The 26,410-nt window shown below is 41.0% G+C and overlaps 1 protein-coding gene across 11 annotated transcripts in view; it reads left to right on the top strand.

The window, feature by feature from the left end:
* The window catches only part of TOX2 (TOX high mobility group box family member 2), a 223,774-nt gene that overhangs the window by 71,602 nt on the left and 125,762 nt on the right, over positions 1-26,410 (top strand). For 2 of the 11 annotated variants that reach the window (XM_077929200.1, XM_077929201.1), the window contains exon 3: positions 20,830-20,887. The exons of the other annotated variants lie outside the window; for them this stretch is intronic. In XM_077929200.1, the coding sequence (XP_077785326.1) occupies positions 20,885-20,887 (3 nt within the window). In that variant the 5' untranslated portion in view covers positions 20,830-20,884. The remainder of the gene's footprint in view (positions 1-20,829; positions 20,888-26,410) is intronic. 11 annotated transcript variants of the gene reach the window in all.

Genomic DNA, 26,410 nt, shown 5'->3' on the forward strand with positions numbered 1-26,410 from the left:
CTAAGTAGTAGAGCATGCAGAAAGTCTCAGGTACAATTCATATAGGGATGGGATTGTCCCCTTTCTGAAACCCTGGAGAGCCACTGCCAGTGTAGGCAAAACTGAGCTTGTGTAAGGCAGCTTCCTGCATCCCTAGATGACCTTTGAAGTGCTTTCCAATCCTATGATTGGTTTTCTTTAACGCAGCACCAGCCTATGTTCCTATGCATCTGGCTTAGCTGAGTAAATAGGCAGCAGATCTTTGCAAGCGTTCTTCACTGTCTTCAGTAAATTTGATTGCTCCACCGGAGGTTTGAGAAAAGACTACAAACTGCATTCCGCATAATGTAGTACTCAGTGCATATTGTAAGTTATCAGTCTGTGTCACAGAAATGCACAGCAATAAACATTGCAGAGTATAATCCTGCACAAAGGATTTATATCTAGGCAAAGACTGCTGTAATCTTTCTTTCTTGGATGCTGATATCTGCTTTCTGGGGCAAGGTTGCAATATGTTCTTGACTACTCTGGCAGGCATCTTGTCTTGGCCATATATCTGAATTCTTAAGTGAAGTGTTTGCTTCACATGTAGATCAGAGATTGACCATGATGTAAAAGTAATGTTAAACCAAAGACAAGAAGAAAAACGATTGCTCACCTTCAGAGGTACAATATGTGAGCTTGTCAGATATGGTGAAGTGAGACATATATCCAGTCAGAAGTTTCTAGAGATTGGATAAACTCCAGTTGCTGCCAGAAGAAAAGCTTTTAATTTTTCAAAGGGCAAGAAACAAAGTGACAAAGTTAACTATTAATTGTAAAGTCATAACACCATAATAAAGTGTTCAAAACAAAAACCTGAATTCTACATTCCCTAAGTTAATGATTAGCACATTCAATAAAATACCCATTACCTTGGTTATACAAAACATTTTTTTCTACCTAATGTCAGTTATGTGTGCATAAGGGAGCCCTAGGCATAGCAGTTGAGCAGGTTAAGGGACACAAGCCCTTTCCATCTGTTCAGGGTGTGTCACATCCAATACTTTTCAAATCTTGTTATCATTGACTGCTCTTTCCAAGCTTCTTGTGGAGTTATCATCATAATGGTTTAATATTTGTCAAATTCCTAAATGACATGGGCACTGTATGTAAAGAAAAGTAAACAGCATAGTACTCACACAGTCTAAATAAAAACAACAGGGAAAGGACTTGAAGGAAAATTTAGTATTTTAGGTGACGCTAGAAACTTCTAACACCTATAAACCAAATTATTAGCAGCGTTTGCCCCTGTCACTCCTTTGCCTGTGCATGTGCAGATCTCCTTCCTTACCACTCAGTCCTAACTATGTCTACTCGGAAGTAAGTTTTGCTGAATTCAGCGGTGCCTACTCCCAGATAAAGAGGTAGCATCTCTTCTGACTTACAGTCTGCAAACTCAGGCAAGGGTACAGAAGGGCACAGTTTAGTACCCTTCCCCATACTATGAAAAAGAGGTTTGTTAATGTTGTTTCTCCTCATGGTTTCATTTACCTGTTTGTGGTGGTTTTTAATACCACTTTCCCCTGTAAATTTCCAAAATGGTTCACAATAAACATGACAAACATTCAGATCATAAAAGATCCTAACGTAATGAAACATGAAAAACTCAATGAAAGCAAAATAAACAAACAGCAGAGCATGTTTACAGATTCAGTTTCTGAAAGCACAAATGGAAAAGAAAAAAAGTGGTAGCTACATAGGTTTTTCATGGGAGGGGATTCCAAAGGATACAAGGATATCTACCACTAGGTCAATTCCTCCAGCTACATGCTGTGCTTTAAACATGGACACAATCCCATTTACTTCAATTTGGGTGTATGAAGCAATGATTCTTCAACATCAACTTCGTTGGACTGGTCATGTTGTTCGGATGCCTGATTATCGCCTTCCAAAGCAACTACTCCATTCTGAACTTAAAAATGGAAAGTGTACTGCTGGTGGTCAACAAAAAAGGTTTAAAGACTCTCTCAAGGCAAATCTAAACAAAATAGTATAAACACCCACAATTGGGAAACACTGGCCTGTGAGCTCTCTAGTTGGAGAACAGCCTGTACCAAAGGTGTCATGGACTTTGAAGATGCTCAAACTCAGGACGAAAGAGAGAAACGTGCTAAGAGGAATGCACATTTGGCAAATCCTCACCATGATCAACTCCACCTGGAAACCTATGTCCCCACTGTGGAAGGACGTGTGGATCCAGAATTGTACTCCACAGTCACTTACGGACTCACTGTTAAGACTGTTTATGGAAGACAATCTTACTTGGCTACGAGTGATTGCCAAAGATAATCTGCCCTCAGCAGACAGGCTAGCCTTTTAAAGCTTGTTTTTAAGCACATGGTTGCCCAAGTGGGGTTGGTGTTGGGTATGAGGGTGAAACAATATGCTGATAATTATTCCTAAAAACTGGTGCACATTTCCATGTTTTTTTTGTAGGAATTCTGTTTTGTCACCACACAAAAGGTCTGATCTAGAGAAATACCGAAAAACTCCAATGTCTAAACACTGGGCTTCGTACAGCTAGTCAACTCTTTGTTTTGTTGCTTATCAAGGTCAGGCCAAATAAAAGAAGTTCATTAGCATCTGAACTGAAACTGCTTAGGTCACTGGGAACAGAAGTTTCCTAGTACACCTCTGAATGAAACTCAAAGTGTATTATTAATAGAGCATGAATAATGAAAGCAGCTAGATGCTCAGAGTATTCTTTGTTGGGAAAACGTAAGCAATAATTTTACATACTAATGCATGAAGAAAGGTCAAAGAATCCCAGTCCAAGGGCCAGGATGACTCATCTAGCCATGCAGAATATAATATGGAGAAGCAAGATAGACAAAAGAAAACTATGAAGGGATTCAAATAACTAGTGTGGTGATATTCCATGTGTTAGTTGGGGATCACTACTTACAATGCAATAATTTTTGCACAAAATTCAGGAGTTGCACCTTGGATACAAAGAGCACGTACACACTCAAATGTGTAAACAACCACTTTTAAAATATATATAAACAAGGACATGATTCTTCCCCGTTTACCACTAATGTAATTTTAAAGATGGAACTGCAATTTATATCCATATCTCCTCTTCAAATTTGATGAAATATATGTTTATCTTGCACCTGAGTATCAGAATCCAAGGCTAAAAATTTCTGGGGAAAGGGCCCTTTTGCTTAAAGGTTGCAGTCCTATTAGGGCTGTTACTAATGGCTTTTTTGGGGGGCTGTTTGGGCTCATGAGTCCTATGATTATAAAATGATTTCACACCAGCCCATCACAGAAGCCATTGCCTCTTCCTTTTCATATCTGTATAGCACTAAAGATCCCAAGTCAGTATAAAGCTGGGAAAATAACACAAGACAAATGATGTGTTTATATATTGCTGTAAATGTTGAAACAGTATTTTGCACTTCTTGTTCTCATGGCTGCACCCGCACATCTTTTTGTTGAATGGTCTTCTGAAACAGGAAACAGTATGCTCTGTTCCCCATGGTGGGTGCTCTCTCACACTTTTTGAATGTTACAGGGACTTTTCTACGTTTGCACCCTGGTTATTGAATATCTCCCCAGAGGGGCTGCTGGCACCATGTTAGGACTGTTTTATTTTACAATGCATTTGAATCCACTGAATCTTAGATCTTTTGTATATTTGCAGTGATAGTCTGCATTTTTCTGTGCTGTTTTATTCTCTGATGCTGAAATTGTCTGTTGCTTTTTATGGTTTTGTGATTATTGTTAAGTATTCATCACGCTTAATTTTTCTGTAAAAACAGAGCGTGTATAAATGCTGTACACAAAGCATGCACGCATACGTGAGGGCCTAATGGGCAGTTACCTTCTCAGTAACATGGTGGACCCCCTTTCCCCCTACCTTCCAATGGAAAGTGAAAAGGTTGCTTTCCATTGAGGTTTTGCCTTTATAGTGCTGGTTTTAATTTGGTCTCCACTTGGTTGTTTCGTTGCTGCTGTATTTTTTTATGGTGTTTACTTTGTTAGCTTGTTCAACCAACTTTATATTGCTGCTGCTTCTGCTGCTGCTGTTGATTTTGTTACCATTTGGTACCATTGTTGAGGCAGAAAGACTGGGCTTACAGCGTTCAACTAAACTAACCCAGAAAGAACAACTAGTGATAAGCGTTTTCCACGGGATTTGAACAGTAAATTTGCTAAACTGGGCCTATTATAAATTGGGCCTTGACGCCTTTGGTGCCTAAGCCTGGCTCATAACTGCTTAAACTATCTTTCCCCACCCTTAAAGAAACACACACTTGCAGGACTGCCATTCAACTCTTACCCTCTTCTTTTTCTCTGTCTCTCTAAACTTACCTGGTGACGATAATACAGAGGGCTCAAACTAAGGGCTCATTGGACTCTAGGCCAGGGCTGGCTCTACCATTTGGCAAAGTGAGGCAACCCCCACAGGTGGAAGATGCTCATGAGCAGTAGGAGCAACCTGCTGGCTTTTCCTTCTAAATCTAAGGGAAATTTCTTCCTTTTGGAGAAATTAAGGCGTGTGTTTAATTCTACAGACTCCATAAAAAATTAAGGCCATCTGCCTTACATTCTGTCAGCAGAAAAGCTAATTTCCCACTGTGCAAATGAGCTGCAGCGAATTTAAGGCTCATGTGGTCCCCTGTCACTCTTTTCATTTTGCCGGTGAGAAAGAGATCAGAAGCTTTCTATTCTGATTCTGAATGAACCACATTTCTCCAATCCCCATGGTGTCAAAACCTGGGAACTGTGGTTTGTTTAAACTATGGGTCAGGAAACTAGGCAAAACCAGTGCCATCTACTGACCAAACCGTATAATGACATTAGGTATACTGAGCTTACTCAAACAATCAGAAAGAGCAGGACCAAATGATATTCAGTATAAAACATTTCCTGTGCATGCAAAGCAGGAGAAGGCTAGGCTAGGCTAGACTAATTCTGAAATTATCATTTTTACTGACCGAACTGCAGTCTTCTTCTTTTTTTTAAAGGTAGAATTATAAAAAGGTAAAGGTACCCCTGCCCGTACGGGCCAGTCTTGACAGACTCTGGGGTTGTGCGCCCATCTCACTCAAGAGGCCGGGGGCCAGCGCTGTCCGGAGACACTTCCGGGTCACATGGCCAGCATGACAAAGCTGCATCTGGCGAGCCAGCGCAGCACACGGAATGCCGTTTACCTTCCCGCTAGTAAGCGGTCCCTATTTATCTACTTGCACCCGGGGGTGCTTTCGAACTGCTAGGTTGGCAGGCGCTGGGACCGAACAACGGGAGCGCACCCCGCCGCGGGGATTCGAACCGCCGACCTTTCGATCGGCAAGCCCTAGGCGCTGAGGCTTTTACCCACAGCGCCAACCCGTAATTGCTATCTAGATTATTTATATTATAAGAAGAACCATCAAAATTCTATAGTTGCTGGCATCCATCTGTTTTGGGAGACAATGGAAGAGTGCTCCTTCAGGCGTGAAGTCAAACCACTGGAGAGTTAAAGCTCCTGCTGGGGCTATAGAGACTGATACAGAAGAGACATGTTTTGTTGCAGCTGGGGCAGATGAAGGTGTCTGGTTGTGCTGATGCTGGTGTACTGTGGTGTATCTGCTTTGTGTGCTCCTCCCAGCAGCCATTCCTCCTTTGGCCACTGCTGGAGTACACAACTTGACTGATTGTCTTCCGGTGCTTTGGTCATCTGCGAGGGATTCCCACATGGCGGGGTTAATGTTGCCAGCCTCCATGTCTCATTTGCAAACATCTTTGTAACACAGAGTTGGTCTCTCAATGGGCTTAGTGCCTGAAGCTAGTTCCCCATAGAGTTACATCCTTGGGGATCCTGCCATCTTCCATTCAGTAGACATGACGAAACCAGCGTAGATGTCGCTGAGACAGGAGTGTGTACCTGCTGGGAATGTGGGCTTGGGAGAGCACACCTTTGCTTGAGACTCTATCCTGCCATGTGATGCCCCAAATCTTCCTGATGCAGCACATGTGGAAGACATTGAGGCATCGCTCCTGATGGGTGTAAGTTGTCCAAGACTCACTACCATAAAGCAGCATGCTCAACATGCAAGCCTGGTAGACCTTCATTGAATAGACCCAACAGAACAGCAGCAAAAAACTTGGGAAGCAAAACATAGCAACAAGCAAAATGATAACCCTCCTACAGTACATGTCCAAAGACAGAAGGAAATATGCAGCATCTAAAGAAACACCCAATGATGGATATAATAATTTATTATTTCTAAAAGTTCCAGAAAATATATGCATTTAGGAATAATTCTAATATTCTAATAATGAAACTATTTTTTTTTTATCCTTTCCGGACACCTATTCTTTTCTCTCCATAAGTAAAGAAAAACAGCCCAAGTGTCTTGTATTCTGCCTTGTTCTCTACCCCTTGATTAAGATCCTAATTTAGCCAGCACAGCAGTATATCATAATTTGGATAGCCATTCTGCCTCAGACAGGCACTTCTGAGACTTCCAATATTGGACCAAAATTATTCGTGCTGTGACGGCCCTACTGAGAATTAATTCTTTATCCTCTTTAGCAATATTTTTCTTAATGTAATTGGGAAGTAAATTAAAGGGTCTAGGAGTAAAGTATACCCTGCCATCTCCTTTATGCTTTCTGCAGTCATTAAAAAAAATAAAATTGTACCCCTTTTGAATGTATTTGCCACGTGTGGAAAAATTCACCCTTCTGGGCTCCACATGCCCAACATTTTCATCATTTATTTTAAAAGCAATTTCTTCCTATGAGGTAACAGGATCATTACTGGTTAAATTGACATGTCTATGGAGAGCTCTTCCTAGGTATGTGAAAATCCCTGTGCCAATTTTTTTTTTTTAAAGTTAACATTAAGTTCAAAATTCTTACACTTTCTTGAAATTCTTACACTTTCTTGAAATATAAAGTGTGGCATTAATGATAAGAAAGCACAATCTCACTTGCCTCGAGCATGGAGCTCAGGGCACAAAGGAGCTCAGTTAAGAGTCCAATATCGCTCCCCCTCCTCTATCATGATTTCTGGTTGGGTGCCCAGTCATCACTGCTGTGAGTTTTGTCATGGATGAAGTGTTCACGTCAAGCATAAGCCTTACACGAAAGCACTGAGCAACCACCACCTCCTGTCCAGGTCCAGACACAAGGCCCTGCTCCCATATCTGACAAGAGTGACTTTGTGTTGAAGGTTTGAGTAAAATTCCAGGGCATCTCCTGCTGGAAGGAAATGCTCAGACATGGACAACATGGGCTGTCATGTGGGAATGGAGGGCAATGATAGACCCTTGCACCTTCTGCGTGGAGCAAGCAGGATTGCACCCAGAGTTGTCATTAATGCTCATCAACTTATTAAAACAGGCCATAAAATGATACATTATGTTATTGCTACTTTTTTCATACATGGGTAAGTTTGAATTTTTATGTCAGTCAACTGATCTATCAGTTATGGTACCACTTGATGTTCAGCACAGCCAAGAATCCTTATGAACTTGTGATAAGCTAAGTTTTATTCTGGTTGGATTTTATTTTTGATCTGAAATATAACTCATTAATAGCCTTTGCCATATCATACTGCACTGTAGGGTATTATAATTGGAAAATGTTGAAACATAAAATTTATCTTCAATATATTCATTTTCTAACGTTTGTTACTGGTTCAGAAGTTACAAAAAATTGTTTTTCCCAGCATTTTTCTTAGAAGGTATGATTTTTATGAAGGTCACCTGCATTATTTGTATTATTAATTCAAATAAATCTAATCTGATAATTTTTCCATGGATAATTACAGATGGCGCCTAGCCTGTTCTTTGAACGAACTAGATATTTTTAATTTTGTCATCTATGCTTCCATTATTTTTATAGGTAGGAGCTTGTCTTAAGCTGAAGGCTTTGTTGTGCATGGGAAAGCAATGGAGACATACAGCAAGGGACTTTGTGCGAATATCCCTCCATTTCAGCTTTTTGCTTACAGCACATTACCACATTAAGAAAGGAGAGAAGCATCTTCTCAACTCCCTTGCCTCACCTTTCAGTTAATAACAGTTGTGCCCAGGATTTCTTATGGACCAAAATTGTGTCCATATGCATTATGCATTAGAAATTATTTTTTCTGAGTTCTCTTACTGGGGGTAATAATAATAACACACTAAAAACCATCTTCTACATAATTATCTCATTAAACACAGGAAATTATCTCAATAAAATGGGGTGGGGGTGGGAAACCCAGTTAAAAATACGTAATCCAGAAGATACATTTGAAACAAAACTAAAACTAAACAAAATAAACACTTGTGGAAAAGACGCATTTATCCAGCTGGGAAATCCTGTCAGAACAAAAATGTCTTCAGTTGTTTCTAGGAAGTGCTGATAGTGGGCGCCAGTCATCTCTCGACATATCTCTTTGGGGCAGCCACCATAAAAGCCCTGCTCTGAGGGTCTTTGCCTTCTGTACCACACTGTTGCATCCTGCTCTTCTGCATCTCATAAGGGCTTTGACATGGGTAGGACAAATATCGGATGGGAAAAATGCTCCTTAAAAAGTCTTGCAGGCTTCCCAGATTCCTCCCCCCCCCCCACTCCTTGAGGAGGGCTTTATGTGGTGTAGATGGTCTTACCACAGGGTTAGCCACTTTAGGTGTGGCTACAGGCATTAGCTATTGATTCAGGTTTGTTGTCTGCCAGTTGTCCACATCACTGTGCAGTACTCAGCAATTGGCTTTGAGGCTGCCACGTGTGGTACTCTACCATCTGTTTGCTAACCATTGCTGTTAGTGAGGTTGTGCATTGTTTCGATCTCCTCCACAATTGCCCTCTATCTCTTCCTTTCTGTAGGCAGGAATTACTGTGCTTATGAGTGCATTGCAGTAAGTAAGTACAACAACAACAAAGAATTGAAATGGGGAAATGTTAACTGTCTAAAAAATTAACAAGGGTAGTAAAATGAGAATAATATATGGGGGGGTTACATAAATTTATTTTTAATATATGCAAGCAGAAAATGACAACAAGGGAGAAAGGAATAACTAGTTAACAACAAGTCTATACGACATGTACACCATGCAAGAATGCTTGATGTAGCTAACATACTATATAGTTACAATATGCCTGCTTTTTTCCATGATAAAACGTTGTGATTCTGTTTTTCATTAATCTCTTCTGCTCAGTCTCTAGATGCCTTGGGGAAGTGAAAATATATTCTCCTCTGTTTGGAAAGCTTGTAGTATTACTGTATGAAGATTTATTTCAAATGGAGGGGGGGGCGCAAAATCTGAAGAAGCTGTACACTCTTGTGCAACCCAAGATGTTTATTTTTTAAAAAAATCAATTAATAACTAAGATTTGAACTTCCTCCTTTTAACACCTTTTTTTACTTAAAAAAACAACAACAAGAAGCAGCACCCTCCATATATAAGAGGAAAGGTCTGGGAAACCCAAAGTGGATGGTTGGCTAAAACAATCCAGTGAGGACTTGGGATGCTCAGTAGACAGAAAGCTCTCTGACTGTTGAAGTGTGGAGGGGCTGGAATCAATGGGGGCATGGGGACATTTCCTAGAAGAAATGCTGACTGGCTGAAACCTGGAGCAGGAGCACTGCAGGCCACAAGTCCCACTTGACATGGCTAATAACCATTAACAGAACTGTTTTGAATTTGTGGATCAAGATTAATGCTTATGAAGAGAGGCTGTGGTAGAAATCAGGTAGAAATAAGACTTCCACAAATAAGTTCCCAATGCGTTTATTCTAAGTTTGCAATCTGATCATTTGTGATGTCCACTGAATGCTGATGCGTGGGCTCATATAACTGTGCATTGGCCTCTTTCTGTCTCGGGAGACAAGACAGACAGATGCCAACACACAGTGTTATATGAACCCATGCACCAGCATTGAGTAGACAAGCTATGTGGTCATAAGAGTGTGTGTGGCTGAACTTAATTAGTTTATTGTTTACATTTATATTATATCACACTCCCCCCCACCTCAAGTTTAAAAACAAGTGGAGTAAACACAAAGTAATCAGCTAAAAAGACATCAGAATGTATAAAAAGAAGAGCACTGTCCCACACTAAAACAGCACAGTCTTATATTCCCTAACTTTAGACTGTTAATATATCTGATCAATAGCCTGGTTGCTGCTTGCAACACAACTGACAAGTTATTTGTGTGAATAGACTTTCTTTACCTTGCAGTGAAGCAATGTTAACCATACCGTCACAAATGTAAGGGGAGAAAGGTTTGATAGGCCCTGCCCACAACCTGGTGTGTATGTATGGGTTTTTGCCATCTCTTCCCTAGCTGCAGGTAGAGCACAAGGATGATGCATCCACTGGACTGTGAAATGTAGAGGCACAGTGGAATCTCTGGTTTTGGTGCATCAATAACTGTTCTAAGAGCTAATTCATATGTGAGATCAGCAGCAAGGTTGCTAGGATAGTTGGGTTGCAAACCAGTAGATGCATTAGGTTGCAACCTCAGCTGTGATCTATAGCAGCCATGCCATCAGGATGTGTGAGAAGGAGAGTGATGGAACTGCAAGGTCTCTCCATTAGCTCTGTTGAAACACCAGGAACTTTTTACTCCTTTGCCTTTATTTTTTCTTTTTTTGGGCTTAACAGCAGGATAAAATTGCAGGTGACTACTGTGATAATGGGACGCGGGTGGCGCTGTGGGTAAAACCTCAGTGCCTAGGACTTGCCGATCGTATGGTTGGCGGTTCGAATCCCCGCGGCGGGGTGAGCTCCCGCCGTTCGGTCCCAGCTCCTGCCCACCTAGCAGTTCAAAAGCACCCTTAAGTGCAAGTAGATAAATAGGGACCACTTTATAGCGGGAAGGTAAACGGCGTTTCCGTGTGCTGTCCTGGTGCTGGCTCACCAGAGCAGCTTTGTCACGCTGGCCACGTGACCCGGAAGTGTCTTCGGACAGCGCTGGCTCCCGGCCTCTTAAGTGAGATGAGCACGCAACCCCAGAGTCGGTCACGACTGGCCCGTACGGGCAGGGGTACCTTTACCTTTTACTGTGATAATATGAATCAAGTATTAGAATGACTCATCTTTTTTAAACTGCCTTAAAAATGTTACTTTTGATTCTAATAGAAACTATATCATTTTAAAAAGGTACATTGTTTAGATCTCTTAGCGCTCCCCCCCCCATCCGCCCACATAAAAGTGTGTTTCCTTTTATTTTAATAGCAGCAATGTATGATAAAATTTGCTTTGGCTTCCTGTTCTCACCCTCATTAGTTTGCAATCTTGCCAATATTTACTTTGACATTGCTGTTTATTTACCAAAGCACCTTTTATTGCATTGGTCATAACATCATTGCTAATCACATACACATTGTATTAAAACAAGCACTCTATATATCATTTGTTGTTTGTTGAACCTTGTCTAACCCTACGTAAGTGCATTAAAACATCAGGAACGCATCTTCAGAATCTCATTTGAGAGGGGAGTAAATAATCATGACAGCTATGACTCTATAGCACACACAAGAATATCACTCAGTTTTCCCAGAGGGTTTTAACATATTGCTAACTCTTTACCCAGCAGTTCATCAATGTGGTGTGTTTTCCTTCCTTTTAGTCAGAAAATGTTGCACACTCCCCACTGCTAATGTAGCTAAAGATGTGGTGGAGAATTAAATACTGTAAATTGACAAGCTTGGATGTCTAGCGGTGATGAGCTAAGTTTTTCTAATATAGTTCAGTGAGCAAATCACCTCACTCCCTGATTATTCCTCTTATGCTGATCACAATTTGTGTCTTATATATGTTACATTTCTTCATGCTAATTCTGCAAGATTGAAATTATTTGATTCTTGAAACCATTTTCTTGGGGTAAGCAAATAAATACTGAACATATAAATACTGATAGGATGCATAGGAGCACAGGAAGCAGCCTGGAATTAAAAAGACCATCTCATTCTGAATTGTCTACCTGGACTGACAGTGGGTTTGCAGGATTTGAGTCAGGGGTCTTCTCAGCCCTACCTGGAGATGCCAAAAATTGCAGTTGAGATTTTCATACAAATAATGTTCTCTATTACCGATCCAATAGGGGAGATCAACTCATGTATAGTTCTGCATATAGGTCTATTTTCTGTATCAAGAGTCTACATACTGTGGCCCCAAACTGTGGGAGGTAGTGGAGGACAGAGGTGCCTGGCGTGCTCTGGTCCATGGGATCATGAAGAGTCGGACACGACTAAACAACTAAACAACAACAACAACAACACATACTGTGGCATGGTGGGGAGGGTAGAGGGGTGCCTTCATATAGTAATTAGGGCTGCACATGTGGCTACTGGCATTGGATAAAGAATGGTACAGTGTCCAATGGGCATTGAAGTCAGCTGCACATCCATGATCAAATGTGATGAAGCCAATACAAACTTCATTACCATTGCATGGTATACAACAACAAGAGCTAATGTGATGCCCTCCAGATGTTGTTAGACTACAACTCCCATCAGCCTCAGCCAGCAAAGCCAATGGTTGGGGTGATGGGAATTTTAGTCCAACAAATATTTGGACATCTACTCCTGGTATAGAAGTTGGGGGTGCTTTTTCTCATCCACATTGTGACGCAGGTAGGAACAGGTCTTTTTATGTCTTAGCTGAAAGTAGCCTTAGCTTTCTGAAATATCCTGTACTCCTTTTCTGGCCAACTGAATTCCTCTTTGTGGACAGTATGATACATTAGCTGATGATACAGAAACCTTTATTTGAAAAATGTGCATTTGAAGGCTGTGAACTGATAAGGGCATTTCCTTGCAAGTAAGTTACACTGAAAGAAGGAGAATTTACACTCTGATAAGCTTTTAAAGACCAGGCTGCAAGACAACAAATCTTCCATTTCCACTGGAATTATTTTAAAACGTGTGGTTCTGGACTATAAATGTCTAGCTCAGTCGCCAACAACAGTCTGTCTGAACTGAGAAATAATCCTGTGAACACCAAAGGCATATAGCATAATAGAAATGCTGACAGACTCTTAGTCACAGCGGCACACAACTGCTGCATGAAAATAATTCCTGTTGTTCAATTGAATCAGAAGGGCATTTGACCCTCACAATGAGTCAAATACAAAATGTAATGCAATCCCCAACAGGAGCATCAGTATTAATGAAACTTGACATGTGATCAAACGGCCATGGCCATTTGACCCCGGAGATGAGTGAGAGATCTATTGTGTCTAATAAAGTTGGCAGGGTGTCATTCGTCACCCTAATCACTTTCTTTCTTTCTTTCTTTCTTTCTTTCTTTCTTTCTTTCTTTCTTTCTTTCTTTCTTTCTTTCTTTCTTTCTTTCTCTCTCTCTCTCTCTCTCTCTCTCTCTCTCTCTCACACACACACACACACACACACACACACACACGCTCAGAGGAGAATTTAAATAATGTAGATTGGATACCAGCATTCATGCATTTTGTGCAGTTGTTGAACATGATAGTAAGGTAGAAACTGAGACAGTGTACAGTATTACTGTGGTGAGCCAGTTTACTGCAATACAACAGCAGTAATCTCCCCACCAACCACCATGACTAAGATCACCCCACCAGAGAGAAAAGAAAAAAGGTGGGAAGAGAGACCATGAAGAAGAAGAAACAAAACATGGCAAGCGAGATGAGGCAAAACTGGCGGGGGTTTCTTTTACTGTTCATACACTGAATTTGGTTCTACCCTGCAAGTTGGACATGGCACTCACTTTTTTTTTTTTTTTTGCTGTCTTTGTTGATAAATCACAGACCAAACAACTATGAATGTGGTTTACAAAAATTCATTAACAATATTCTACAGCATTTCAACACCTTCTAATACATGAAGTCTTAAATATTATAAACAATGCCAAAATAATAATGACATGCACACCTCAGTATCTCAAAGCTAAACCATCCAAATATTCCTGAAATAAGTCCATGAGAACAACCCTCTATGTGTATACGTGTGCTGGTGCAATCCCTACAGAACTCCAACGAGATTTCAGTCTCTGTTTCGTGAATCTTCTTCTGGTCGGCACGAAAAGGAACTGACTATACAATGGCAATTCAATGCTCCTCCAAATAGATTAGCTTCAACCTTAATGGCACTTTAATATTTTTTGAGAGAGAAAATATTTTTTGCTGTCAGGCAAAAATAGTTATTTCCCAACAGCAAGAGTTAAGCACTGTTTGTGTCAGTGTTTAAAATTCTGCATTCTTAGTGGTTTTTAAGCCATCCTCTAAACAGATGGCAAAGTACTAGGAACTTAGCTGTTGGTTTTTCTACTCCTCCACCACCCTTGCTTTTTAAAATGTACAGTTGCAATTGTAAGTTTAACCCATTCCCTGCCCCCTCCATGGTAGAAATATTTGGAATATATGACCGTGTCACTCCAACCCTCACTCCCAGCCCTGAGACATTTTGTTGAATGAGGCAAAGGAGAAGATTGGATCCCACTTCCATGTTCAGAACCTAACTGGGCTAGAAAGCACCCCAGAGCACACATAGCTGAAGTCTGTCCTCCCGAGACCTTGCCACTGCTTGCACACCACTCAGCCTGGTCTGCTCAGATAAATGCAGCATCCGTGGTGCCGGACTGCATCCTTTTAGGCTAAACATTGTATATACTGGCTGGCATCAAGTTCCCAGGGTTTCACTTTGAGGTCTCTCATAGCTCTACCTGGAGATGTTGAGCATTGAACTTGGGATCTTCTTCAGTACTTCAAAGCCCCTATGTCAATGGTTTTGAATTTTGAGAAGGAGCAGGCTATCAGTCCAGTCAAAACTGTCAGTTCAGAGCTTTCTGCTCTAGGCAGAGGTGCTTCTTGTCTTCACTGTGTCGAAGCAGCCTTAAACACAAAATAAATTCAAGACATCAGGGGAATTGTGTGGACAGCTTCCCTAGCACAGGCAAAGTAGGCTTAGGTCAGGTTTGAAGGAGAATTGAACAGCCATGCATTTTTGTGTATTCATGTATATATTTGTATGCTGCATGCTTACAGACACATCAGCATGTGTATCACAGCATCTCTTATCTTCGCCTCCTTTGCATTTTGGTTTTCAGGAAGCTAGGGTACATACAGTGCTTTGCAGCTCTTGGGGGCTGTGGATGAGGTCAAATGGCCAGGTTTCTTGATCAGATGTCAAGATGCATTACTACCATGTCCTCTGTTGGTGCTGAATTACGACTTGCATTTGACTCATTTCTAGGGTCAAAATGTCCTCCTCATTTGATCAGATGGCAGAAATTGTATAATTTGTATATATCCCTGAGCCATATGGGCTCTGAGTGCTGCTGTAATGTGTTTTATAAAGGCACAGCTGTCTGGGTGACTTATTTAAAATGGGATTTTGAAGTAGTGTTCTTGCTATTAAATGTCCTCATTCCAGGGTTACACAAGGTTTATCTGTTAATAAATAGCATTTAGGGCACTCATTTTGTAATCACAATAGTTTTGCTAGTTATGAAGCATGGGCCATTACAATAGAACTATGTTTGGTAAACAACCAATAACGTAAAAATAAATAATGGCATAATTAAGACCTAATGAGGATGCTGGAAATGACTGTGTGTTTGTTGCAAACCAGACAAAGCTTTTTTTTTCTTAGCACTCCAGATTGTAAGAAGTGCTATAAACATTTTAAATAAGTTGGGAGATACTGTATGCTCCATCTCCCTAATTTTTCATTTGATAATGTTTTGCAATAAGACGTCAGTAAAGATTTGGATATAAAATAGAACAGGACTGCAGGCAGATAAATATAGCACTATTAAAGTGGTCCACCCACCACATCAAGGACTAAGAAAAAGCCTACATCATAGCAACAAAATGCATTCAGAACTGTGATAGTTTTGGAACAATATAGCCTGCATAAAGAGCTAGGGAATGATGCTTTGAAAACAAACAAAAGTATTTTTCACTTTGCTGTTTGGAGAACCTAGACCAAAGTTTGTGCTGGATAGTGTCATTGACTTCATGGGCTACAGGTCTCAAAGAGGTGGTGAAATTCAGTTACCTCTCAATCTTTGCCTGTGAAACAAGGAAGCAGCAACACAGAATGTACTGGTTCGGACACGTTAAAAAAGTACTGATTTTTTTAAACACAAGGCAGTACTGTGATGTGACTGCTACAAATGGAATCTTAGGCAGTGTTAACAGAAGCTTAGTGGCCATTTTATTCTGCTCTTGGCCAGGCTTCACCTGGAGCACTGTGCGAAGTTTTGGGCTCCACGTTTTAAGAAGGGCATTGATGAACTGAAGCATGTCCAGAGGAGAGTGACAAAAGACAGAGAGCATTTGTTATTTGTTGCTCCACCTTTGCTGGAGGTATTTATGCCATCTGTCAGAGATGCTGTAGTTGCATCTTGCAGAGCATTTTCTGCGTTGATCAGGAGGACTGAACTAGATGACCTGAAAGGTCCCTGCAAACCTGTGTGTGTGTGTGTGTGTGTGTGTGTGTGTGTGTGTGTGTGGTTTATAGTGCATGTATGCCATGGGATGATCATTCTGTGTGGAGGTGTGATTAGCCCCACCTTCCCGAAGTGGTTCCATGGTACGTTCCATGGACGTTCGGGTTGCGAAAGTGATCCATGCAGGAAGCATGTTCGCAACCCGCAGTGCCGCGGCTGCGCATGCACGGGTCGCTATTCGGTCCTTCTGCGCATGCGCAAGCGCTGAAACCCGGAAGTAACCCATTTCAGTGCGGGTTGGTGCGCAACCCGAAATCACTCAGCCCGAAGTGTCTGTAACCCCAATATGTATACATATTGGGGAAAAGATGAATAACCACACCAATCCATTATGTCATGCTTGGGGGCTCAGGGATAAAGCCATCAAAAAATATTTATGTGTGGCTCACATGCATATCTATGCACACCAGGTTTTGATCAACACACAGGGTTTTGCTTAAGAAATCAGGGCTGTAGTAAGGAGGAGAGAGAGGAGAGGCACATCAGTGGGTCTCCATGCTCTGTTTATATTGCAGTCTTTCTTAGACAAGATTTTGGAATGCATAGGAAATCTATCACTTTTTGCCATGGATCAGATCCATGGATGAGCTGTGGGGAATTAAGTCCAGAGAGATTCTGATGACAAGTGGGATCTAGAAGCAATTTCACAGAATCATATTATTGTAAATTGGAAGGGACCCCAAGAGTCATCTAGTCCACCACCCTGCAATGCAGGAATCTCAACAAGAGCATACATGACAGATGGCCATCTAACTTCTGCTTAAAAACCTCCAAGGAAGGAGAATCCATCACCTCTTGCGGGAGTCTGTTCCACTGTTGAACAGTTCTCAGTTTCAGAAAGTTATTCCTGATGTTTAGTCAGAATCTCTTTTCTTGTAACTTGAATCAGGTCCTAACCTCTGGAGCAAGGATCTTTTTTATTATTATGTTATTTCAAAATATTACAACCCAATTTTCGGCTAGATGCACAATTTCCAAATTGGATAATGATAAAATCATTTAAATACCATGATCAGTAAAATAAAACCCAAACAACAGCTGATAAAAAATGTAAAAGCGTAAGAAGTAGCATTAAACAAAATTATCCTAGTAAAAACAGCAATTAACTGTGCAGTCCTGTGCAAGTCTATGCAGCAGCATGTCTTATTGTTGATCAGCAGGACTTCCTCAGTTGAAAGTGTTCATGTACACTCTTAACTGGGAGTACATGCTGTTGAATTCAACAGGACTTATTTTTGAGCAGGCATGCGGAATATGCTCGGTTAACTGATCAGTATGATTCTAATCTTTAGTCACTAAGCTAGGAACTAAAATGCCTGGGGAAAGCTTAAATCTATTACTTACAACTTCATAGATAAGGCACTCAACTGATTTCTCTGGAGAAGTTCCACAACTAGGGTGCCAGTGCAGAGAAGGCCTCGTCTCCTGTCAGCATTTGGCTTTCCTCTAAAGTCAGGGGCACCAAGAGCAGGTTTTCCACATATCTCAATTTTCAGGGTCTGTGCATGTACTTTTTTCAAGTATATACTTGAGAAAAGGTAAGCTTGGAAGCCCAGTCTCCACTGCAGCAAGTGGGGAGTAGAAGCTCAATCCTTTATTTTCTAGCTACAACACCCACAAAAAACCTCCCTCTCATCCCAAAATTGGCACATACTGATACTGAAAAATCAATTGACATCAGTTTTTTAAAAATAGTATCTATGCAGGAGGATTTTAACGTATCATTTATCTCTAAGTTTTATAATAGCCACAGTTTATACCCTTGAGGGATGCGGGTGGTGCTGTGGTCTAAACCACAGAGCCTTAGGGTTTGCCAATCAGAAGGTCGGCGGTTTGAATCCTCGCGACGGGGTGAGCTCCCGTTATTCGGTCCCAGCTCTTGCCCACCTAGCAGTTCAAAAGCACGTCAGGTGCAAGTAGATAAATAGGGAAGGTAAACAGCGTTTCCGTGCACAGCTCTGGTTCTCCAGAAGCGGCTTAGTCATGCTGGCCACATGACAAACGGCGGCTCCCTCGGCCAGTAAAGTGAGATGAGCACCCCAACCCCAGTGTTATCCGCAACTGGACTTATTGGTCAGGGGTCCCTTTACCTTTATACCCTTAACATTCAATTATACCTTGCAAAGTTTTTAGCTGGGGCAATTAGAATAAGATCCACTATTTGACTATTGATTCAAAACCCTAAAATGTATTTTATATACTGTAGTTGACTTTTAAAAAATTATTTGTATATCATATTGTTGTTTTATTGCTATGGCCGATGGCTGACGCAAATAAAGATTCAGTCATTCATTCATTATGCCCTATCACCACTGCTTTTAAGAGTTCTGGAGGAAAAGTCCATATTTATCATGGTGATCAGATGCGTATCACTTTTGAAGGGCTATTTATATTTTACTCAAAGTAAAAAGCATCCTCCAATATGTACTCCAAATGTAAGTGCACTGGATCGCCTTTGCTGTGTATTCCTTTACGGGAATACTGCAAAGGAAGGCTGCGTTGAATTCAGTGGAGTTTACTTGCAAGAAAATTATTATAGCATCCCTTCTTTGGCAGTCTTTTTGTTCAGAAGAGGGCAACGTCATAGACAATTTTTGTATAGTCAAGGTTTGAGGTGGCATTAAATAGAGGAGAGTACTGTGAGCAGCATGCTTCCATATCAACCTACCTGTCTTCAGGAATTGCCCGATAGCTGGACAGCGGTCCCTGTGAATGTATTGTGCTGATTCATAGTTTGAGTCATTTCTGAGAAAGAGCAAGAAAGAGATTTAGCAAGTTAGTGTGTACAGAAAGGAGACAAATATGGGCTGTAGTATTTAGTTCAGCAGGGTGGAGTATGTGAGAAGTCGCATTGTGGCAAAGACAGACGAACTGAAAGGGAGAGTAATTGCTTCCTTGCTTTGTCCTGCCCATTTTAATTCTAAAACAACCATTTCAGGCAGCTGAATCAGGCAAACCAGAAGCGGGAGGAATTTCCCCTTCCTCACCCCTCCCCATTTTGTATTCAATCTTTATTATTTTTTAAAATATACATTTATACAACAGTTATACAACACTCTCTGTTTTCGTTTGTAACAAAAAAGAAAATGATGGCAGCTGAAGCGAAGATACTTTGTATACCTCACAATATACATGACACTACAATTTATGAAAAATAAAAATAAATAAAAATAAAATAAAGAAGAAGAAGAAGAAATAGTTGAGGTTTTAAAGAAGACTTCCAAACATTCTCATTGTATGTTATCTGTTAAATACACTCTTCCTATGACAAAAATCTTATGTGGTGCTGTAGCTTTTCTTTCGTTATTACAGTGGCACCTCGGGTTACATACACTTCGGGTTACAGACGCTTCAGGTTACAGACTCTGCTAACTCAGAAATAGTACCTCGAGTTAAGAACTTTGCTTCAGGATGAGAACAGAAGTCGTGCTCTGGCGGTGCGGCGGCAGCGGGAGGCCCCATTAGCTAAAGTGGTACCTCAGGTTAAGAACAGTTTCAGGTTAAGAACGGACCTCCGGAACGAATTTAGTACTTAACCCGAGGTACCACTGTATTTCCATAGAGTATAAGCTGAATCTTGACAAAATGGAGGTGCTGATGATAGGTGTCTCACAATTGGACAGTAGATTACACTCACCCTGAAGAGGAATTATGTAGTTGGGGGCATTCCTAGACTCAAAGTTGTCACTTGAAGCGCAGATGATTTCAGTGGTGAGGAGCACCTGTTCTAATCTCCAGCTCCAAATGTTCTGAGACCGGAACATCATGTCCTTGTAACCTCCCAAGTTGGGTTACTGCAATATGCTTTACATGAGGCTACCCATAAACACAATCTGGAAGCTACAGCCGATGCATAATGGGGCAAAAAGGTTGCTTTATGGTGTCCCATAATGTAACACTGATCATCTAGGGGCCCAAATTAAAGTGCTGACTTTAGCATATAAAGCCCTACACAAATATCTGAAGGACAGCCCCCCTCCAATGCATGCCCTGAGATTAGCCTGGGAGACCCTGCTAGTGAGCCTGCCAATAGGTGGTGCTATCTGTTTGGCAGTGGTGTGAGAACAGGGCCTTCTTAGCAGTGGCACTCTGGCGGTGGAATGCCCTCCCTCTGCAAGTACAGTCATTTCCCACAATGGCTGCCTTTCAGCATCACCTTAAGGCATATTTATTTATTTATTTATTTATTTATTTATTTATTTATTTATTCATTCATTCATTCATTCATTCATTCAGTCATTTGGAAGTTAATGGAGAATTCATGGTGTATGAATATTAGTGTCATTATTTAAATAATTGAAGTATTTTGCAACATATAATGTTTTAGGTTTAGTTTTTAAGAATGTTATTGTTACTGCTTTTTATGTGACTGTTTTGTAGATAGCTGTGGGGTCTAGATTGATGAAGGGCAGTCTTAAAGTTTGACAAGCAAACAATGGTAAGTTCATTTGTCTGCTGCAAGGGCTTGTCTGTAGTAATTTATCTGAATCCGTGGCGATTTATGACATCTCTGACTTGAATCTCATCTGCTTTTTCTGCAACCCCAAGTATCTGATATGCATAGTCTACACTAGGAATGAACAGATCAGCCTATTTCCAGATCATATAAATTTTGCAAGTGCTTATTCATACGTTCTGTCCTGTCTCCACATTAATCTGTGATTTTAAAAAAATCTGCTTGGGAGTTCATATTTAAATATGGATTTAAATACTATTTTAATTCAATGTATGCATTGTTCCTAATGAATGCAAATGTGTTTCTAAACACATTTTATGCTAAAACATGAAGTTTTAATGCATTTTGATATGCTGGTGTTGTTTATTTGTTTAAAGCACAGAACTGTATTGCAAAATTTGGAGAAGTGTGAAATATGAAGGATAATTTTGGTCTGCTTTGTGTATTGGTCCAGGAGGTGCAACTTTGGTCAGTTCTCTTTAAAATACAGACCAAACAAACTTCTCCTCCATCCGCCATGTGCACTAACAACATCTGGGAATTGTTTTAGTGTGGTGTTCTGTGCTGGAAACTATTCTTGTGGTTATCTCATTGTATACAAACAGCAAACAACCAGTGAAGAATACTGATGGCAACATAATATTAAAATAAAAATGCATAACATGAATTAGGGACATGTTCTGAGAAATCCTCAAAAGTTCAACTATCATACATTTTAAGTAACATAACCATGTCAGATGGATAAAGGTCAAAGCAGCCTCTGATGACTAGTTTTGAAGCCCCATTCTTTGTGAAGGGAGGAACTGAGGAAAGAGTCGCTGTAAAAAATCTGACACTCTGAGATTCTTCAAATATTGGAGAAACAAGAAATGTTCAGGAAGTACGTTAGAAAAGAAGCAGGTAGTCAAGCTGAGGAAGAAGAGAGGAAAAGCCAAGCATTAGGCGTTGCCAGGACTAAAGAGGATTTGCCACATTGACTCTGTTAGTGCCTGTGTCTAATAAGATCTGTCTATGTCAGAAATTTGGCTTAATAAAGTTTCAGTGAGTGGAAGTGAACTGACCCATGTATATTCCCTGCAGGGGGATGGCACAGTGCTCTGAGCTTGTTGCCACCTCTCCAGATGTCACCAGGATGCCACTTATGAGGAAATGCAACCCCCCCCCTTTACAGTTTAGGACTCCTGCTGAGAAGGAGCAAATTGGGTAGTACAGGATGTTGGTGCGTGATTATGTAATTGAATAAATGCAGCATCTGTTGTGTGACTGCGCAGTAGTTTGTTCAGAATGGGAATTTGGCTGTTAAGACTTGGAACAAGTCAAGAATAAAAGTGCTTAGGCATTTCATAGGATGCCTAACAAAGATGCACGTTCCTTTCCCCTGAGTGCAGCTTGACATAACGGCAGGGTTAGTCTGAGCGGAGTAAAATGTAGGGCAGCTACTGCATAATTCACTGCGGCATTCTTTCCTTAGTTATAGCTGCTACTTTCTCCACATGAATTGGTTGGGATCACGATGCATCTCGTTATGGAATCATTACACTGAGGTAGGACAGATTTCCTCATGCCAGCTTAGGTATGCTCCAAATAAAATAAAAATGTTTGGGTGACAATCCTACACATTGGATGTTGCAGCTGTCACCTGTGGGCCTGTTGTCCTCCACTCAGAGTGTGCAGTTTCCAAAGAGGGATGCTCAAACTGAGACAGATGGAGGAGAGGAACCCAGAGGCCAAAACAGTGCATTAGAAGAAACTGAGTTTGTTACTGATTCTGAGACAATGGGAGCCAACACAACTGCAGATGTTGATTTCCATCTACTAAGATACTTACATTCCTGTCTTCTTCCTTGAGCCACAGTATTTGGGGGGGGGGGGGCGCACCATGAGGCTTACACACCCTATATGCATGCAAGGCATTAGCCTTCTGCCTTAACAGAACTGAATATTCAGGAAAGGCAAACATATTTTCATTGCCTATCCCAGCCTTGTAAAATATTTTCAAAGATTAGCCTGGTGACTATTTTCAGCTGTCACTCCTTTTGTTTTTGTTTTGTTTTTTTGTTTTGGAGCAGGGAGACTGTCCAAGTGATCTGTTCCTTTTGGGCTCAAAGGCCTTCTGTCAGAGCAATGCTGCTATCTCTTGCCAAACTGCAAAGCAGCTACCTGGCTTTATTTATTTAGTATACTGCCCTTCATCCAAAGATCACAGGGCAGTTCACAACAGAAAAATGCAAAATGAGGACACAAAACACATAATAAAACAAACAAAAAAACCCAAACCAAAAAACCCATAACACCACCGTTCCCAAACAAAACATGTAAAAGGACATTGTATGTTAATCAGCCAGAGGCCTGGTTAAAGAGAAATGTTTTCACCTGGTGCCTAAAAATGTGTAATAGAGGTGCCAGGTATGGAGAGAACATTTCACAAATGGGGAGCCACCACAGAAAAGGCCCTTTCTCATGATCATGCCCTCTGGACCTCTCATGGAGGAGGCACACGAAGAAGGGCTCAAATGTTGATTGCAGGGTCCAGGTCACTTCACATGGGGAAAGGCAGTTTAGACCTTCCATGTTTAGAAGCACATGATGCCTTGCCTGGGTGTGCAAGAGGTGATGTAGCTATAGGCTGAGCAGTTCTTCACTATCTTTTCTTCTTGGGGCACCTGCTGCTTCCACTAGTTATGCCATTTAGCCCATCACCCTTAGGTTATTCTGCAGAGAAGGAACACAGGCTGCTTTGCCTAACTGAAGCATCTGTGCTGGTACACAGTGTACATTATTTGAGTGCTGTTGTTGTTGAGAGCTCATACCTCTACGAAGCTTGTGAAGGAACAAAGCTGGAAGGTGGTTCCCATGCCATGTCTCTCAAAGCTTTAGAAGAAAATAAAGACCTCTTATGGGAGGGGCAGGTGTGCCAGCCGCTCACTTTCACAGCATTAGAATGTTCTGAAAGGTGTCTCAGAAAAGGTGCAGAATCCATTTGTGTACAGTTAACAAAGTCAAAGATTCCTAATTGCAAGTAAACAACCAACCTTTGCTTAATGAAGAGCATTTTTACGTTTATTGCAACAAGTATCCATTTAAGTGAAGTGCATAATCAACAACAATTTAACTTCAGAAAAAGAGCCTTTAGTTTCCAGGGAGGGGGCAGATGTGGGGCACCATTGTCCTCCCACTTTCTCAACACAGTAGGTTTACTGAGAGGGAAAGGCAAGGGGTGGGGAATTCGGCCCACTGTGGTGCATTGTATGCAGTAGTATTAGATTGGCTCCACCACCATGCACCACCCTGAGTTGGGGTCTCCTCCCCACTTCGTTGGGAAACTGGGAGAGCAATGGTACCCCCACCACATCACTGGCCCCTGCTGTAAATAGCAATCTGGTATGTTCCAGCCCCACACATGCATGCACATACCCTACATTTGGTGATTTTCTAAGATAATGTTGGGTAACCTTTGACCCTCTAGACCAGCTGTTCTCAACCTGTGGGTCCCCAGATGTTGTTGGAGTACAACTCCCATCATCCCTGAGCTCTGGCCTTGCTAGCTAGGGGTGATGAGAGTTGTAGTTCAACAACATCTGGCGACCCACAGGTTGAGAAAGGCTGCTCTAGACATTGCTGGACTCCAGTCAGCTGTAGGCAGTGTGCCCAACAGTTAGCGATAATTGGACTTATAGCTCATCAATATCTAGAGGGCCACGGAATCCCCATTCCTAGTCTAAGATAACCAACAATCTAATATTCGTGCAAAGTTAAATTTTTTATTTTGTTGTATAGATAACCGAGAAGATGGAAAACCAGATTTTTTATTTATTTTTTGTTTTAAAAAGCTCACTAATATTCATATTTACACAAAGTAAAGCCAAGCCTAAACCGGGAAGTGCAAAAGATAAGGATGAAGGAGCAGTCTTGCCGCTTTCTCTTGTACTCATGCATTAAGATATCCTTTCCCCTCATTGTAGGCTTTTCTCAAATGACACTTTAATATATATAATGTATATGCAATGTTAAAAGAGCAAATACAGAGGGGACCGGTATCAGTGGACTACAGGGGACATGCTGATTAATATTAAAAACCTTTCTCAGCATGATGCACATTGATGCTATCATGTACCATTTAAAAAATGAGCAGTATAATGTTATATTCATTTTAATGGAATAAAGAGCCAGCATACATCATCCCCTCCCCATCAAAACAAGAGTAATACTGAGTTGAATGTGAGTACCAGTGAAGATCCAAGCACCTGAATTTTGCATGAGCTCTTATCTGACAATGGAATTTTTAAAGCACACAGCCAAGGAGGCATTATTGTAATTTAGTTTGAGAGTAACGGCGGTCTTGTTAGTAGAAGCATGCATGGCTTGAGTGCAAGGCTGCTATATTGTTTAAATAGGGCAAAAAGATACTTTTAGTATGAAAGGAGAATGGATGCTGTTTTCCCATGATGACTGCTGGTGGTTCTTTCAAACAGTATTACAGAAAAACTTAGAAATGTAGATTATATAACTGAATGGCTCCTAGAGCCTAACTGTACAGTTTCTCTTCTGTGTTTGTTGTGGTGTAGCAAAATAGCATCTTACACAGTTGGTTATGACTTAAGAAGCAGCATTTGATGGTACTCTGAATTCCTTTGTGGATGCAGATTGTTCCAAAGAGCTGAATTCTGTATATGAATGTCATAAGCTACAGTTGAAAAAGTTTCATGCGAAATCAGATGTGAGTAAGAAGTGAGGCTTGCTGTGGGGGTGTGTGGAGAGGGGGCCTACATTTTGGTGAGAATGGAATGAAGCAAAAATTTCAGCTGGCACCAAAACATAGCAATCTTTATTACCATTGATGATCTTGCTGCAAAATTATTCAGGCAGCTTTAATATGAAAGGTCTTGTTTAAACTAAAATATGGACCCACAAATTCACAAAGTCTGTAATCAGAAGTTGAGCTTGAAAGGCAGTTGGAAGCCATGAAAAAGTCTTGCCTGCTCAGCCAAGTGGGTGAGGACTCATGCCAAGCCGAGTGAGATTGCTTCTCTGGAGTGCCTCTGAAACCTAGCATGGAATCAGAGGCTAGGCCTCCTTTTGCTTTGGGGTTGGACAATGGCCATAAATATTTTCACTAGAATAAAAGATACATTTACCACTGGTGAGCTGGCTACTACATTAGATGCTAGGTAAAAATGCCAAATTAGATGCTAGGTAAAAATGCTACTGGTGAGCTGGCTCATTTTGCCTTGTATTGCGGTAACTGATGAGAAGCAGTTCTCTCACAAAGTAACTTATGATTCCTACTATAACTCTGAGCACCTTAGTGACAGGCAAATTCCCCTCATCCATTTGAAATGGGCTATTGGTTATATTTTTATTTCTTCACCACAGTGTCTCAGAGAGAGGGTAGGGTTATAGCAATTTAGATAAGTGGTTTTCAACCAGTGTGTCGTGGCACCCTGGGGTGCCTTGAATAGTGGTCTGGGATGCTGCGGGCAACACTGGTCTGCCCCTCTTTCCTTC

Source organism: Podarcis muralis, chromosome 5 (assembly GCF_964188315.1).
Source record: "Podarcis muralis chromosome 5, rPodMur119.hap1.1, whole genome shotgun sequence".
In the NCBI taxonomy this organism is placed as follows: Eukaryota; Metazoa; Chordata; class Lepidosauria; order Squamata; family Lacertidae; genus Podarcis; species Podarcis muralis.